Raw genomic sequence first — 17,557 nt, forward strand, 5'->3', positions numbered from 1 at the left:
CATCCTTCAGGTTCTGGGCTGGTAGTGACCCAAGAGTCAAAGTTCTCCTAACAGAAACCCTGATACCAGACATGAGAAGTCCTCTTTTGAGTAGTTATCCAAAACTGTCAAGAGAACCCCTGAACACAGCCTATTCCTGCTGCCCTTGGCCACCTCCCAGAGATGGAAGAGTTGTCCCTATTGCTGAAGATACCACGCACTTCAGACAGGGCCCAGATGCTCCTGAGGTGGACTGACCTGAGAGCCTCCTCCCTGAGGAGGAGCTTCCATGGTATCAGGAAGGACCATGCGTGCTTCCAGAGAGAGGATGCGACTAATATCCACCAGCTCTCATGCCTATCAAACACATCATTCAGCAGCAAGGCTTGTGTTTTTAAGACAGTCTTTCACTAGGACCCAGGGCTACCCAACGAGTACCAAGGAGCCACCTGTCTCAGCCTCCCTAGAGCTGGGATTGCACATGTTTACCACCATGTCCTGCTTTCCATACGGGGGCTGGAAATCAAACTTGGGTCTTCATTCTTACGGAGACTTACTGCCTGGGCTATCTGTACAAAGAATGGCAAACCTTCTCCAAAACATATACAATGGATACAGTTATCAAAAACAACCACCTTAATATCCTGTACATTGACCAGGGCCATACAACAAATGTGAAAAGAATACCTTCAAGAGAAATGATTGAACGTCGCTGAGATTGGTAGAAGTCTCTGGTGTTGTCCCCCTGGCTCTAGCACATGGCAATGCTGTAGGGAAGAGTAAGTCATCAGTTGTCCACACAACCAAGCAAGCAAACAAACAAAAAGCCAACCTATATCCAGGAACAGTGACAAAAATAATAGAGATTTCAGTGCCAAACAGTCAGGGAAACCCTTGTAACTAGCCTACGATTCCATATAGCCTAAGACTAGAGAAATTAAACAGTGTGGTCGGCGGGCATCAGTTATGCAGGCCCTACACGCTCCTGAATTTTCCTGGTAGGTCTGAAGACCACCTGTATGTACATGGTTGTACCCAAGCTCAGAAGAGACCAGACTATGGCTTGTGTAACTCTGAAGCTCACTGAACATACAGCTTTATGATACAGGGTAGGAATGGTAACTTCCTGCACACTGAATGAGTTTCAGCCGGAAGCAAATCAACGAAAAATGGGACACAGCTTTATTAAATCATTATGCTGAAGTGCAGGTCTGGTCGGTTACATGCTGGCTACTGGGCTATACCAATCCAGGGTATGATAGGAATGGCTTACGACAGCAATGCGAGCTCTGTCAATATAAAGACTGAGCACACACAGAAGCTGCTGCTTGTATTTAGACAGCCAGCCTCTCACTGAGTCCAGGTAAATCATTACCCAATGAATAAAAGAAGCTCGGCAACAACCACAGTTAAAGGTGTGAGAACACCATGCTATGTTATCATGAGCTCTCTAAAGGTTCAAGCTTCAAGAAAAACATCACGAGATTTACAAAAGAAGCACTCAAATATAGGAGAGAAAGAAGAGCTAGCAGAGACAACCTCTGAAGGGCCTCAGATATTGGAGACAGTGACAAAGACTAAAACAAAGGAAACAAGGTTGACAAAAATTAAAGGAAATGACAATAGTATCCCACCAAACTGAGAATATTAACAAAAGTATAGAAATTGATTTTTAAAACCGAATACAGGTTTTATTATTACAAGAGATTCTGTGATTTAAAATACTCCTACAGTTAAAATCTAAGGCCCATTTGGGTCTGGCCTAGGTCGTCTGCATACATGTAATGATTCTGAGGCTTCATGTCCGTGTGGGACTCCTAAGAATGGGAGTGGGTGTCTCTGGCTCTCTTGCCTGTTTTTTGGACCTTTTCCCTCCTACTGGGTTGTCTCATGCAACCTAGATAAGAGGTTTTGTGCCTAGGCTTACTATGTTTTGTTATGCCATATTTGGTCGATATCCCTGGGAAGTTCTTTTTTGAAGGGAAATGGAAGAGGAATGGGAGACCAGGATGGGGGTGACGCAGGACTGGAAGGAAGGGGTGGGGGGCACTGTGTTTGGGATGTAATATATGAGAGAATTTTTTTTAAAAATCCAAGGTATTTTTCTAGGGACAGATTCTACAAGTCATGTAAAAAAGAAAAATAACTTCAACTCTCCCAGAAAACAGGCAAAGGAAATGCTTTCAAGTTACTCTGTGACAGTGTTAATGTGTACCCAAACCAAAGACACACACACACACACACACACACACACACACACACACACACACATATAACTTCAGAGGAAGTGACTGACTGACTATAAGGAAAAACACAAACACCTTGTATTTGAATTTCCTTATAAAAATAGAACCTTTAGCAGAATATTAGCAAGGTAGAACATTTAAAGAATAAAAAGATTTAACCAACTGTGGTGGTTTGAATGCTCTTGGCCCTGGGAATGGCACTATTAGGTGGTGAGGCCTTGTTGGAGGAAGTGTGTTATTGTGGGTGTGGGCTTTGAGACCCTCCTCCTGGCTGCCTTGGACACAGTCTTCTCCTGGCTGCCTTCTGATCAAGATGCAGAACTCTCAGCTCCTCCTTTAGCATCATGCTTCCTGCCCTGATGGTGATGGACTGAACTTCTGACGCTGTAAACCAGCCCCAGTGAAATCTTGTCCTAAGAGTTGCCTTGGTCATGGTGTCTGTGCACAGCAGTAAACCCTGACTGAGACACCAAATGGAGTGTATCCCATGAGCCCCAGGCTGCTTTAGTATCAGAACGTTACAGCACAATACACCATTTAATAAAACAGACTTTAAAATGCACACCATCGTGTGGGCAGACTTAGAAAGCACTGCCTCCAAAGTTCAACATAAATTTAGGATTAAAAATAAAACTGAAGAGATGACTCAGGGACTTAAGAGGACCAGGTGCGCTCTTCCAAAAGACCAGAGTCTGAGTCCAAGTAGCCACGTGACTGCTCGAAACCACTTGTAACTCCAGATCCAGGGGATTCAATGCTCTGCTCTTCTGCCCTTTGAGGGTACCAGGCACTCCCTTGGTACACAAAGATAACTGCACACCAACACACAGCACACATGTAAAATGTGACTTTTCAAATGTTAGGGGAAGGAGAAAATCCTACCTTTTCCAGAAGGCAGAAGGCCCTTGTGGTCCTCAACCTTGTGATGGTTGGGAGTCTATGACAGCGGCCAAGTAGGAAAGTTGATTTCATGTTGGAGGAAAGAAAAACACACACCCATGTGCGCACACATGCCCACACAATGGTAAAACACTACATTTTTCTCCTTGTCAGACTGGGCCTAATGCAGCAAGGCCAACTTTTGCCACTTCCATATGCTTCGTTCCAGGCAGTTTAGGGAAGACAAAAAAAAAAAGTGTTGTGATGAGAAACTTTAAAAAAAAATCATCATAGATTTATGACCTTGTATGTGAAACCGAAGGAATGATTGTACATGAGTACACATGTGCATGAACATACACACATATGAAACTACCACAACATTAAAGGATCAATAAAGTTGCAGAATAAAACTTTACCATACCAAAGTCAATAGTATTTCTATATATTATCAATGAATAATCCAAAATTGAAACTATAAATGTTTTCCAATGAAAAATGTGGCAAATCCAAACCACCATAGACAACATGTATTCTATAATAGCCAGGCTTCACAGGCTTGCTAAATGAACCCACAGAGAGAGAGAGCGACATAGTCAACTCTTACAAGTTGACCTCTAACCTTCATAGGTGGGCCATGGCATGCATGTATGCATGCACATATATAACAAATAAACATTAAAAAGCAGTTATGTATCTCAATGCAAAATACTTACCACAAGCGCAAGGACCCAGAGCCTTCTACAAAACTCAGTCACAGAAAAATACTGAAAAGGACTTGGGGGCAGGGTATAGCTCAGTGCTAGAGCACTCCCCTACCTTGCAGGAGACCCCACATCCCATCCCCAGTGCCACGGGAGTGGATGAAGTGCACGGCAAACTTCACGCAGAGAAATTGTGCCTGATTTGTTTTTTGCCATATTAAATTTTTAGTAATGAGTACATATGGCTTTTATAGTCAGGAAACACAGGGTTAACATTAAACTCTGGGTTCATTCAGAGTATCACATGCATTGACTGCTTAGTGGCCAAAGCTTGGCTTTGGGGTTGCCAACCAGAGTTTGAATGCCTGGAGTACTTTCTAGCATTAGACCTAGGAGACATGGCCTCACTCCACACCCTCCATCTCCATATCTGTCCCAGTGACACTGTCCGAGGAATGTTAGGAAGGTGAGTGGATGCTGTACAAACTCACTCGTAAAGTGACACTCGGCTCAGAATTTACTGTGTGGTCCTTCACAACGTTGTGATTGCTCTGTTAAGGAAGTCTTGTTTTCCTATGAGGAAATGATTTTTTTTCCTTGGCTGTCACTTCCTTCCTGTGACTTCTTTAAGCCACCAAAGTAGAAAACACACCAGCCAGAGCGGGTTGGGTGAAGAAAACAGACTATCAGTGTAACTCTCATCCTCAGAGCTGCTCTGAGCCTGAGTCCTTTGATCTCTGCATAGATCTGCTCCATGGACGCCCAGGAGCCAGGTGCCGTCCAGGGAAAACTACCAGAGGCATAGCTTTTACCAGAGCTGTTGCAAGCAGGGAGCTAGCAACATCCCTTGACCCTAAACGCTTGTGAGGCTTTGCAACCAAAGGACTGGCTGAAGCAGAAGTGTGCTGGGCTGGGCCCTGGAAGAGCTGATCGTATGATGAGTCTTAATTTAGCACCATGTGACCATCTCCTACATGTGATTAGCCTGCCTGAGTCATCAGATTCAGAGGTCAGAGGTCAGTGAAGGACAACATGGTTAACGTCCTCTAGTCACCTCTAGCTCTCTGACGTCACTGCCCAGTCTTTTCACAGAACAAAGCGGCCCTGCAGGCTACCCAAACCTCAGTGGCAACCCGGACACCATCGCAAGCTTGCTAATCTTATATTTGCAGTTAAATGTGAGAAGCAGTAGATGTGTGTAAATAAGAGACTCTGATATTTATCTCACACAAAAAAGAAAAATTTCCAAATATAATAAGACCTTTGAGACTTAGAATGAAAGTTCTATCAGCGGGGCAAAGAGTGATGGAAAATTTAAAGCAGCACTCTAGCCTATAGAAAAATAAACCTTGACTTGAGGTTTACTAACAAAATAAATGTCTGTTAATGCTTTAAGTAGAATTAGACTATAAAATCAGTGTCACAGGTAGCACTAAGCTCTGAAGCAAATACATCAAGAATATAATCATTTATGTTTGCTTAGCTCCAGCTCATTATGATAATCACTTGAAAATGTACAACATATCTTTGTACTTACTAGATAAATTGACTGACTTCATTTTTAGTATAATTTTAAGAACCAGTTTTATTTTAAGGGTACATTATCTATTATTGTGAGGTGTGGCGGTCAAAAGGCAACTCTCAGGAGATAGTTTTCTCCTTCTATCACAGGTTCAAAGTTCCTGTCTTCAGGGTTGAGGGATAAATGCTTTCTTCCTAGTGAGGAATCTCACAGGCACCTGTACATACAAGTTCTATACATACAAGTAACATATAGGCCAGCCAAGAAGATTATATATATTCACAAATATAATTAATACATATGCATGTAATAACACTTGATGAAAATGTCATGAATTTGAAAGAAAGCAAGTCTGGCATATTAGAGGGTTTGGAGGAAGGAAAGAGAGAGGGAAGTGAAGTAATTAGAATCTCAATTAAAAGTAATCGGATTTACTTAGCTCTTAAATCTATTTTGTATTTTCTTTATGTAAATGTTTGCTACCATTTCTATAAAATTGATAAGTAACATTTAAAACTCTATGTTTCAAACATTCTTCCAACTATTTTTATAAAATAGGGTTTCAGGCGTGGTGTGGTCTCAGCTCTTGGGAGGCAGAGGCAAGTGGATCTCTGTGTATTCAAGGTCAACCTGTTCTACACACAGAGTTCCTGGCTAGCCAGGGCCACAGAGCTAGACCCTGTGTGGTGGTTTGAATATGCTTGGCCCAGGGAGTGGCACTATTAGGAGGTGTTGCCTTGTTGGAGGAAGTGTGTCACTGTTGAGGGGGACTTTAACATCCTCCTTCTAGCCATATGGGAACCAGTCTTCTGTTTGCTTTTGGAACAAATGTAGAACTCTCAGTTCCTCCAGTGCCATGACTGCCATGCTTCCAGCCTTGATGGTAACAGACTAAACGTCAGGACCAGTAAGCTAACCCCAATCACATGTTATCTTTCGTAAGAGCTGCCTTGGTCATGGTGTCTGTTCTCAACAGTAAAACCCTAAGACACCCTGTCTCAAGAAAAGGGAAGAGATTCATATAATCCTAGGCTGGCTTCAAACTTGCAATGTAGCTGAGGATAACCTTGAAAATTTGGTCCTCCTGCCCTCAAAGTGCTAGGGTTACAGCTGAGCTTCACTATGCCAGATTTTATACAACCCTGGGAATTGAACCAGGTCTTCCTGCAGGCCGGAGAAGTATTCTCTCAGCTAAAGTACAGTCCCGACTTGTCCAACTTGTAGTATTATTATGGCATTGCTTTGGATCAATCTTACTTACATTGATATGATAAATGAGGTTTAAATTTCAAATAACACAAACATCAGGCTGAGTCTCGACTAGAGGCCGGATCACTTACCCCAGTTGGTCATCCTCAGGGGGAGTGATAACCGACTTAGCTATGAGGACCTGGTAAATCGGAATGCTATTCAATTCCAGGATGGGGATAGCCTCATTGTGAAGGTAAGTGACAAGCCTGTGTCCACTCCCCAGAGTAACGCACAAGAAGTGTCAGTCAGGACTCACTCTGAGTTAGAATTACAGTGTGAAAGTTAGACAGAGGAAAGACAGAGACCGTTTTATGAAAGTAAAAGACAAATGGAGAGAGATAACTCTTCTCCAGGACAGACTGGGTGTCTCCAGCGGCGGAAAGTTCTGTCACAGATGGGGAGCCGTGCACACTGAGGAGCATCGTCAACCTTACCGTGTGTGCATGCTGCCCAGCTCCTCACTTCCAGATGACAGGCAGCCCTCTGGATCGCTTTTGAAAGAAGACAGATAAAACAATCAAGTAATAAAGGCAATTATGGACATTGAACTGCCTGAGGACCCAGCTATACCTCTCTTGGGCATATACCCAAAAGATGCCCCAACATATAAAAGAGACACGTGCTCCACTATGTTCATCGCAGCCTTATTTATAATAGCCAGAAGCTGGAAAGAACCCAGATGCCCTTCAACAGAGGAATGGATACAGAAAATGTGGTACATCTACACAATGGAATATTACTCAGCTATCAAAAATGAGTTTATGAAATTCGTAGGCAAATGGTTGGAACTGGAAAATATCATCCTGAGTGAGCTAACCCAATCACAGAAAGACATACATGGTATGCACTCACTGATAAGTGGCTATTAGCCCAAATGCTTGAATTACTCTAGATGCCTAGAACAAACGAAACTCAAGACGGATGATCAAAATGTGAATGCTTCACTCCTTCTTTAAAAGGGGAACAAGAATACCCTTGGCAGGGAAGAGTGAGGCAAAGATTAAAACAGAGACAGAAGGAACACCCATTCAGAGCCTGCCCCACATGTGGCCCATACATATACAGCCATCCAATTAGACAAGATGGATGAAGCAAAGAAGTGCAGACCGACAGGAGCCGGATGTAGATCACTCCTGAGAGACACAGCCAGAATACAGCAAACACAGAGGCGAATGCCAGCAGCAAACCACTGAACTGAGAACAGGACCCCCGTTGAAGGAATCAGAGAAAGAACTGGAAGAGCTTGAAGGGGCTCGAGACCCCATATGTTCAACAATGCCAAGCAACCAGAGCTTCCAGGGACTAAGCCACTACCTAAAGACTATACATGGACTGACCCTGGACTCTGACCTCATAGGTAGCAATGAATATCCTAGTAAGAGCACCAGTGGAAGGGGAAGCCCTGGGTCCTGCTAAGACTGAACCCCCAGTGAACGTGATTGTTGGGGGGAGGGTGGCAATGGGGGGAGGATGGGGAGGGGAACACCCATAAGGAAGGGGAGGGAGGAAGGGGATTTTTGCCCAGAAACTGGGAAAGGGAATAACACTTGAAATGTATATAAGAAATACTCAAGTTAATAATAATAAAAAAAAGAATTTCATAAAAATATTAAAAAAAATAAAGGCAATTTAATTCTAAGAGCCCAGGCAGGAGAGCCTGCTCTTGGCACTCCACCATGTTTTTGTATAATGTGATTTTCTGCAGCATCCCTTAGGTTTATGCTGGGGTGACCTTGCTTGGAGTTGGCTGTCTCAGGTTTCCTTTGTAACACATTGACAAACTGATTCTTGGGACACCTTGTGAGTCTGCAAGTCATGACCATTTATTTGGTTCTGAACAACTTTACTCCATAAGTGTTTGAAAGGTCAATAAACTTGAGGAAACACCTTCAGAAAAGCAGCTCTGCATTACATTTTAAGCCCCTTTATAGAACTTGTATCTTTGTTTTGAAGGGACTTTGAATAATGCTTTGTCCCATTTACAAAAGCAGTTAACTAGGCAACTTTTCATGTGTTAAGTACACTGCGTATTTAACGCTGCGGCTCAGTGTTGCTCAACAACATTCTGAGAAATGTACGGCTAGCTCATGTTCATGCTTGAATACCAGAGAATGCACTCAGATAGATGGCGTCTCGGCACAACTGAGAACACAATAAACACATGTCTGGTGTAGCTGTGACTTAGTTAAACCACTTTGGCTCCTGGCACGTTGCGCGCACGCTGCACCTGCCCAAGAACTCTCTGGATTCGCTCTCGCACCGGTTAACTTTGATATTCCTTGACTGGCTCAACGACTGACCACTTCTAAATCTCCCTATGATGAGCAACTTTTCTGAGTCAACTTGTTAAGTCAACATTTCATCTCTGCTATCCCAGACCCAATTGGGGGAGTGGCCCCTAGGGCTGCCTTCCCAATTCATCCATGGCTGGTTTGGTTCTTTCCTGCAGCTCTGATGTCTAATCCATGTGCTTCTCTCTCATGGCTGTTCTCCTCCTCTCCTGCTTCAGTTCCTTGCCCGTGCAAACTAAAAGTCCTGCCTTCTTCTCTGCCCAGCCACTGGCTCTAAACAATTCTTTATTATCAATAGAAGGCAGCTGTGGGTAGGACTCTCAGGTCTGGAAGCGGCTTTGGGAAGCAGAATTAAGACAACATTAGAACCAATTCCCAATGGTCTGGTGTCAGTGTGCCACAGCACTCTTTTTATTTATATGTAGGATCTTCCAAAATAATGACGACGTACAGTAGACATGCACCAGTAGATGACATTTACCATAGTCAAGTATGGTGCACACCACACACAGTTGCATGTGCTGTACTTTCACATAGCTGGCAGCACCATGGGCTTGGTACAGCAGAGCCATCACGAATTAGTCAGGAATGCACTGCATTGTCATGCGGCAATGGCTGTGAAACTACTAAGTAGTAGGAAGCCGTCAGTTGCACTATAATCACAAGGAAGACGGTGACGGGCTAGCGTCCTGTGCACGGCGCACAGCTCTACGGTCTTCACAGGTTCTTTGGATGTGTACTGGGGATGTCCAAATTTTCCCATTTTATTTTGCAAAAATTCATACCAACAGAAAACCAAACCAGTACATTGTTCACCCCTCTTAGATTTTGAGTATTTCCTGACATTTACTTCCTTTTCACTAATTCTCCTGAGCTATCTGAAGATGAATTACAGGTGTCACAGCACTCAATCTTGGGTGTGTCTACACACACCTCTCGAAGACCCGGCTTTCACTTAGAAGCCACAATGTCAGCATTTCTCTGGAGAAAGCCAGCATGGAGCAAGAAGTGGCTGATCGCTCATATTCAAGTTATCTAGTTATCTCCCAAATGTCTTTCAGGTGTTTACTTCAAGGAACCAATCAAATCAGGCATTGCATTTAGCGTTTTATTTCTTGAGGGTCCTTTTATCTAGAACAGTAGCCTCCTTGTATTTGCTTTGACAATGTAACTAATTTTAAATATTTTTAAATATTTACATTATTCCAAATAATGCCTGGGTTAGCCAGGTGGTGGTGTCGCACACCTTTGATCCCGGCACTCAGAAGGAAGAGACAGGTGGATATCTGAGTTGGAGGCCAGCCTGGGCTAGAGAGTGAGTTCCAGGACAGCCAGGGATATATAGAGAAATCCCGCCTAGAAAGGAAGGGGGCAGGGTGGGGGGGAGTGTCTGGGCTAATCCTGTTCCTACGTGATTATATTCATTAAGCATATTTTGACAAGCATAAAAGTGTGTATTGCTAGTAGTGCTCTTGACATAACAAAGGAAAATATTAGTGTTACATTATTGCTAATATTAGCTGTGGCATCATGGCTTTGATGGCATCCACTTATATTTATTCTAATAAAATACATTTTCTTTATGTTAAAATAGTTTTGGATTTACTTATTTTACTTATACGAATGTTTTGCTTGTATGTCTGTCCGTGCTCCATATGCCTGGTAGCTGCCGAGGTGTTCTGACCAGTTATGGAAGATAGAAAGCCACCATGTGGGTGACAAAAATTTAACCTGGGTCTTCTGCAAGAAGTGGTCTTACCTGCTGAGCCATCTCTCTAGTTTCTATTTTTCTCTGATCTCAGCTGTGGTGAGAGAATATGTGTATTTGGTTTTCCAGTAGCTTTGTATCCAGTAGTAAGCAGGTCAGAACCATGATTACAATGGACAGTTACAAAATGTTACCTTCTTTAGCATCACTGTCTCAGAAGTGCACCCACTCGTCCCATGGATTGGGATTTTTAAAATCCATTAATATCACTGTACTGTTGCACACTGAAATTTTCCCAAACTTGAAAAACTGGAGTTCATCTGTCTCTGTGAAATACCCTATTTCAAATTAAGTAGAATTTTAGATTTGTAGATTTCTAATAGAAGTCACTCGTTTGAGGACTTTCCATAGCAAACCATTTTAGTATAAAATTTATTTTTTAACAGTCTCTAAAGATCATGGATTTCAAATTTTCAAAAACCATTCCATGTACAGTATTTGAAAGCAGAGTCATCCTGGTGGCTCAGCCCCAGGAATCTTCCTGACAGAGTCAGGCCTCCGGGGAGACTCTGAATTCAGTCCACAGATAGGCTTCTAGCCTGTGGATTTGCATCCTTTGCAACAGCGCTCGAGGTCTTTTCTGGATCTTTATCATTCTGGAGAAGCCGACTCGGCTGTGCTGGACCCGGAGACTGATCAAGAGTGGGTATGGAACGTCAGCAAGCAGAGTAAGGGAGCCCGTCAGCTCTGCCCTGGACAGCCTGGTATACAGTCGGCTCTGCCCTGAACACACTGGCATACACATTTTCTTTCCTGCTAGATATGAACTCCAATGCCCTTGGCTTCTGGCCTTTACTTCTGCTATACTGCCCAGTCATTTGTTTGTTTCATAATTGTTTAGTACTGTGTACTAAATAGGATGAATAGATTAGTAGTTGGTAAAACATGCAGTTGAAAAAGACATGGCCAGTTAACTAACATTTACATCTCAGCCAAGTATGCATCATGGCTCCCACTTACCCTGCATGTGAGTTCAAGGTCAGTCTAGCTAACACAGTGAGGCTTAGTCTCAAAAGGGAAGAAGGAGGAAGAGGAGGAGGAAAAAGAAAGGTGGAAGAAACAGGGAAACATGTTAAGAAGTCCATAGGTTAATATTCATGACTCACAGACCACACTTTATAGATGGCTCAGCCTGGCTGTTTCAGATAACATCTTGGCTAAGTGCTAAGACTTGAGCATAGAGCCCTTTAAATACCCATAGTGTAGGGGCTGCATCTGTCTGTGCACCTAAGTGTGCTGCCCGTCTGTGGTGGCCAGAGCTGTTAGGTCCCTTGGAGCTGGAGTCACAGGCAGTAACAGCTTCCTGATGTGGGTCATGGGAACCAAACTCCTAAATTTAGGTCCTCTGCGAGAGTAGCACACACTCTTGACTGCCAAACCATCTCTCTGGATCCTAAATCGATTCTTTTGCTAGAGGGGATGATGTTAAGTATATCAATGTATTTGGAACCGCATAAGTGTTTGGTGCTTGGGTAAAATTACTTGCTGTAAACTAATTGCAAAAGGTATTATTTAAAAGTCCTTTCCATCATTGCTAGCATTCACTCTAAAGTACAACCTTCCCTTGAAACCATTTTTCTTGTTGCGGAGAAACACATACTGGGATGTTAAAAATAATAGCATCTTTCATGGTTTACTAAATTGTCTATCAAGATCATCTAAAGACAGGTCACAATACTACCTTGGGCTAACTCTATTAGGGTCCTTCAGAGTAATAGAATCAATAGAATATAAGAAAAGTTATTAGATTGGCGTATACAGTATGGGATAGGTAGAACTATGGTTGTCTACAGGCTAGAGAGGTTGAGAACCTTCTCAGTCCACGAGCTGAAGGTCTCAGCAGTCCAGCTGCTGGTCTTCAGTAATTAGACGGGTAAAACTGGGCTAGAGGCAGAAAGGGGGTGCGTCAAAGCAGGCAAGCAAGACCAGCAGCTTTTCCTCTGATCACTTCTAATCTGGCCCCCTTGCTGGCCCTAGAGGGGTGCCATCATCACATAAGGGAGGGTCTTTCCCCTCCATCAGTTCTTGTAAGAATTATTCTCACAACTGGCTCAGAAGCAAGTCTCTGACAACCAAGTTTAGCCATCACAATCCCAGTATGAAAAATTTGGATACAAATCTGACGCTCACCACTCTTAGAGCCCATGTGATTTGATTACACACGGAACATAAAATTTAGAGCAGGTTTTGGCAACCAGGCAGATCATATTTCTAAAGAGTCATCAGAATCATGGGGGTAGTTCTCCCTAGTTAAACACTTCCATGTTGCCCTGGGCTCACTCTCTCTTGAGAGCTAGTGCTGGCTGCAGCCGTCCTTCACCCTTGCTCCCTGGGTTCTGTCAGTAATCACAGGGTGGAAAAAAAAAAAACACTTAGATCTGTGAGTGATTTGCAGGGTGCAGAGAGGGCCCTGAAACAACACCCTGTGGGGACGAAATCATCAAGCTGATAGAGGATAGCCTGACTTAAAGTATACTACGTGTTATTTATGTGTCACTATTAACTGCGTTTTCTACTTGGCAAAGATACAGAGACAAAAGTCATTATTACCAGCTGCAAATTTAATCCTGATGAAAAACGTGGATTGGGTGTCGTGAGTCTGTATTTAGTAACTGATGCAATGGGAAATTAAAGATGTAAAGATCAATTTGGAGGTAGACTATTTGCTCATTACATAATGAAGCATAGTGCTACTGTGCTTAGAGCATTTCATCCTAAGCTTCAGAAATGTGCCTAAGGCATCAGGCAAGAAAGGTAGACTCAGGATAGCTAATAGCTGAGGCATACTCCATTTAAGCTACACCCAAGAAGAGCATGAAAGAGAAAAACCACAGGATAGAGTAGCTTTCCCTTGTTTTCCTCAACCTAAAATGTACTGAGTAATTAGTACATTTCCATCTCTCAGCTTTATCACTGAAGCTGATTTAGGGTTCACCTCAGCCATATCCTAAATGATAAAGCCACTGAGTTGTGAGATAAAGGAGATTCCACATACTCTCTGTAGATGTCCCAGCACTCTCAGACTGCATTAATTTTCTCACGCTCCTTCTAAGGTTATGTAGTATGAGTTCCTAATTTAAAACTATACGGAAGTATAAAAAAAACAACCTACTTTTATTAAAAAAAATCCGGATTCCCCTGCCCCCCACTCCTAGGCACTAGATTTATGATTTATTTACAACCATGGACTTATAAACAGCATGTCAAGAACTCTTGATTGGTGGTCAGGCTCTAGCACAAGTGAGACAGACAGAAAGACGGTCCTGGTGGCTCTGAGAGGAATCACGGCACCTTGGGTTTTCTGTTGGTTTGCTTTTTAAATTTATTTTTATAGTTGCGCTATACATATCACTAAAAGAGAGTCATTTGGGGGCTGGGGTTTTTCAAACCTTAAAGATGTAATATCATTTAAAAACCTAAAACCCTGCCAAGACAGTAATTAATTAAATTGTTTTAAAAGAGTTACAGGAAATCCACACCAGCACTAGAATTGCAAATGTTCATGGATAGTAACTAAAAGGTAACTAATAAGTGATTCTGCAAACCATAGATTTGGGGCAGGAGGGTGTTCTTAAATTTAACCTTGCAAGCCAGAAGCAACCATCAGGCCAAGCGCCCCTACCAACAGGGTCCCCACGGCCGGATCTAAAGCCAGTCTAAAGCAGCACCTTGCAGCCAGCCTGGGCACCGGCGCTCGCCGCCCCAGACCACTCCACATCCCGACCTAACTCCCGGATCTGCGTTCCAGCGTCCACACCAACGGTCCAGGTGAAGTTTTAGAACGTGGTAATTATCCCCGGTGGCTGACTTTCGCGGAGTCCACTAGGCGGCGGGGCTGTGAACCCAGGGCGGTGGCTGACTCGAAGATGGTCTGCAGACAGATCTCTCAAGAAAAAGTAAGTCGATTTCCCTCCTCCCACGTGAACCTCGCCCACTTCTGCCGCTCCCGGCCGAGCTCACCTCGCCGTGGTCCCAAAGTCCCAAACTCACGTCCTCATTCTGCTGGAACTCACCAAGCATTAGGACCGCGCGGGACCTGCCAAAGCCTTGCGGCCTAGCAGGAGGTGGGCGTGGCCTCTCGGAGAGGGCGGCTCCCGGCAGGGGAGGGAGGCGGACGAGGAGCGCGCGTCACTCTAGCTCTGGACGTTGATTGGCTGGGGTGCGGTGCGCGGAGCCCGCCAGCGTCTCCGCCCAGCCCCTCTGCTCCTCCTCCTCGCCAAGCCGCTCTGCCAGCGCTGGCTCGAGAGGGAACCGCTCAGGCCGTCACCGCCAACCCGGTGCGGACGCGGAGAAGCCGGAAGGAGGACGCGCTTGTCGACTTGCTCCTCCCGCACCGGACTCCCCAGCGGGCACGGAGCCCAGGGGAGGAGCCGCCGCGGGCACGCCCCGCCTCCGGCCGGGACGAAGCTGCCGGCCGGCCACCGCCTCCCTTCCCCGGTCGGCGAGACCCGCCCCCGGCCCGCCCCGGCGGCATGGAGGGGCAACGTTCTTGACGGCCGTGCCGCCGCCCGGGCGCTCGGCTCCTCCCGCCGCCCCCGCTCCCTCGCTCGCATGTCCGCACCGCCTTAGCTGAGGATGCTGAGGATGAAGCTGCCACCGAAGTCCACGCACCCCAGCGAGCCGCCGCCCGACGCGGAGGAGCCCGAGGCGGACGCGCGGCCGGGCGCAAAGGCGCCGCCGCGCCGCCGCCGCGACTGCCGCCCGCCGCCGCCGCCGCCCACGGGCCTGCCACGGGGGCCCCCGCCGCCGCCGCCGTCGCCGCCCCGGGGGCTCGAGCCGCCTGTTGCTAGCGGGCCGACGGCGGGAGCGGGCATGCCGGGCGGCGGCGGGCACGCGGCGGCGCTGCGCGAACAGGAGCGGGTGTATGAGTGGTTCGGGCTGGTGCTGGGCTCGGCGCAGCGCCTGGAGTTCTTGTGCGGGCTGCTGGACCTGTGCAACCCGCTGGAGCTGCGCTTTCTCGGCTCGTGCCTGGAGGACTTGGCGCGCAAGGACTACCACTACCTGCGCGACTCAGAGGCTAAGGCCAACGGCCTCTCGGACCCGGGGTCGCTGGCCGACTTCCGAGAGCCTGCGGTGCGCTCGCGCCTCATCGTTTACCTAGCGCTGCTGGGCTCGGAGAACAGGGAGGCCGCCGGCCGCCTGCACCGCCTCCTGCCCCAGGTGGACGCGGTGCTCAGGAGCCTCCGCGCGACTCGAGTCGAGGGCTCGCGGGGCAGCGTGGAGGACGAGCCGGGTGGCGATGACGAGCAGGACGCGGAGAAGGACGGCCCCGGCCCGGAAGGCGGCGGCTGCGCCAAGCTCGGGACTGGAGGCGGGCTCGGCTTCAGGGCCCAGGAGGAACTGCTGCTGCTCTTCACCATGGCTTCCCTGCACCCGGCTTTCTCCTTCCACCAGCGGGTCACCCTGAGGGAGCACCTGGAGAGGCTCCGCAGCGCACTCCGGGTGGAACCGGAGGACGCGGAGGTGGAGCCGAGCAACTTTGCCGGCTCCAGGGCCCAGGTAAGGTGCGAAGGAGTGCAGTCGCAGCTCCGGCTTCCCCATCGGAGGCTTCGGAATCCAGCTCTGACCCCAGCCTCATGCAGGTGTCTCGGAATAACCACTCCGCGGCTCTCGGCCCGGGGTAGTCATAATTTTCTTGGGCGGCTCAGTTCCAGTCACCCACATGCATATAGAGCCACCCGCCATAACAGAATGATCTAGACTTCTCTAACGTGCACGAGTTGTCACGGAAGACTTGGAGCTTCCTGACCCTAGACCTCGGATGAGGAGTGTCGTGGGACATTTTGGGCTTTGGTATTTGGGCGCTAAGTGCAAGGGGAAAAGCCAAGCGCTTTGGGGGCGGGGGGGCTGTCAACCACGGTCTATCCCTGGATGGCCTGTTTCCTAGTCTCATCTTGTTTAAAACTGCCTTACCCCTTGGCACTCCCTGTGGCATAAGGGACTTTTCATACTTAGTATGTTCCAGTTAAGGTTTTGAATAGGTCTTTTGGCTTTTAGTTGGAGAACTTTGTATTCACTGGGGTTAGAGGGGGTTATTCTATGGAGACCTATGAATTGGCTGACCCAAGTACTAAAATCGGTCATCTGGGTAAAAGACCTGGGATGGCCTGGCTAAACCTTTATAGACTACCAAACGAGCTTTCCTAAAGGGGCCTGATTTCTACCTCAGATTTGGGGTCTGGTGATCTCTTAGGTCACTACTGTAGGCATTAACTGTTGTCTAAAAGAGTTATTAAAACACCACATTTAGTACATAGGAATCCACTTGTCGCAAACATTAAAGAATTTTTACAGTCTTGAAAACAATTTAATTAGGTCCAATAAACCACTAAAGAATGGTGATTTAATGGGGGAGATGTTTCGGTGGCATTAAAAACTGTAGATTAAGATCTTATTTTTGTGGATCAGATCTGACTGGAATGCCAGGCTTTCCACTTTAAGAGGGGGGATGCCCCTCCCTCCTCAGTTAACATGTATCAGCAGTCATTCAATAGCGCAGAACTAAAATTGAGCATTGTGTTTCACTAACGATTGTATAGACAGACTCATTAGGTTTAGGATCAGTCCCAAAGGGCCTTAGAGATCATGTAGGTTGAGTACTTCGTTTTTTTCGTGAGGCATTTGTGAAATCACAAGTTCATGTTTTATTTTATAAATCTTAACAAAACCCAGAAGTAGTAAAACTAATACCTTGCATTTTCTTGATTGTAAAATCATACCATCTTCTAGTGTCTCCACTACCAGCACACACACTTGTGTGTAATGATGGTAAAAGCTTAATTCACCCTTCAGCCTACTCACTAAATATACCTGAAAATATACACCACAGAGCTGTGGTGAAGAGAGCATGAGTTCGGGAACATGCTTTCTTGTGACAATGTAAGATAACCTTGAACTTGGTCTGATGAAAATGCCCC

General features: G+C 46.0%; 1 protein-coding gene and 1 long non-coding RNA gene across 19 annotated transcripts in view; one reads left to right on the forward strand and one right to left on the reverse strand.

Annotated features, from left to right (window-relative positions):
* LOC102550524 (uncharacterized) overlaps positions 1 to 7,155 on the reverse strand; it is a 36,910-nt gene extending 29,755 nt beyond the window's left edge. The window contains exons 1-3 of one of the 4 annotated variants that reach the window (XR_005492396.2): positions 7,016 to 7,155; positions 3,108 to 3,322; positions 667 to 746 (exon numbers count right to left, since the gene is read on the reverse strand). This is a non-coding gene — a long non-coding RNA (uncharacterized LOC102550524). Of the gene's footprint in view, positions 3,323 to 7,015 lie in introns of those variants that run through there. The other 3 variants (XR_010056964.1, XR_010056963.1, XR_005492394.2) reach the window with 3 other exon arrangements.
* The window catches only part of Zcchc2 (zinc finger CCHC-type containing 2), an 86,958-nt gene continuing 71,338 nt past the window's right edge, over positions 1,938 to 17,557 (forward strand). For 13 of the 15 annotated variants that reach the window (XR_010056913.1, XR_005492235.2, XR_005492237.2 and 10 more), the window contains exon 1: positions 1,938 to 16,139. Coding sequence is in view for 11 of the 15 variants with exons in the window: in XM_063272218.1 (XP_063128288.1) it covers positions 15,216 to 16,139 (924 nt within the window). In the remaining 4 variants the exon portion in view is untranslated. The remainder of the gene's footprint in view (positions 16,140 to 17,557) is intronic. The other 2 variants (NM_001122677.4, NM_001271042.1) reach the window with 1 other exon arrangement.

This window comes from Rattus norvegicus, chromosome 13 (assembly GCF_036323735.1).
Source record: "Rattus norvegicus strain BN/NHsdMcwi chromosome 13, GRCr8, whole genome shotgun sequence".
Classification (NCBI taxonomy): Eukaryota; Metazoa; Chordata; class Mammalia; order Rodentia; family Muridae; genus Rattus; species Rattus norvegicus.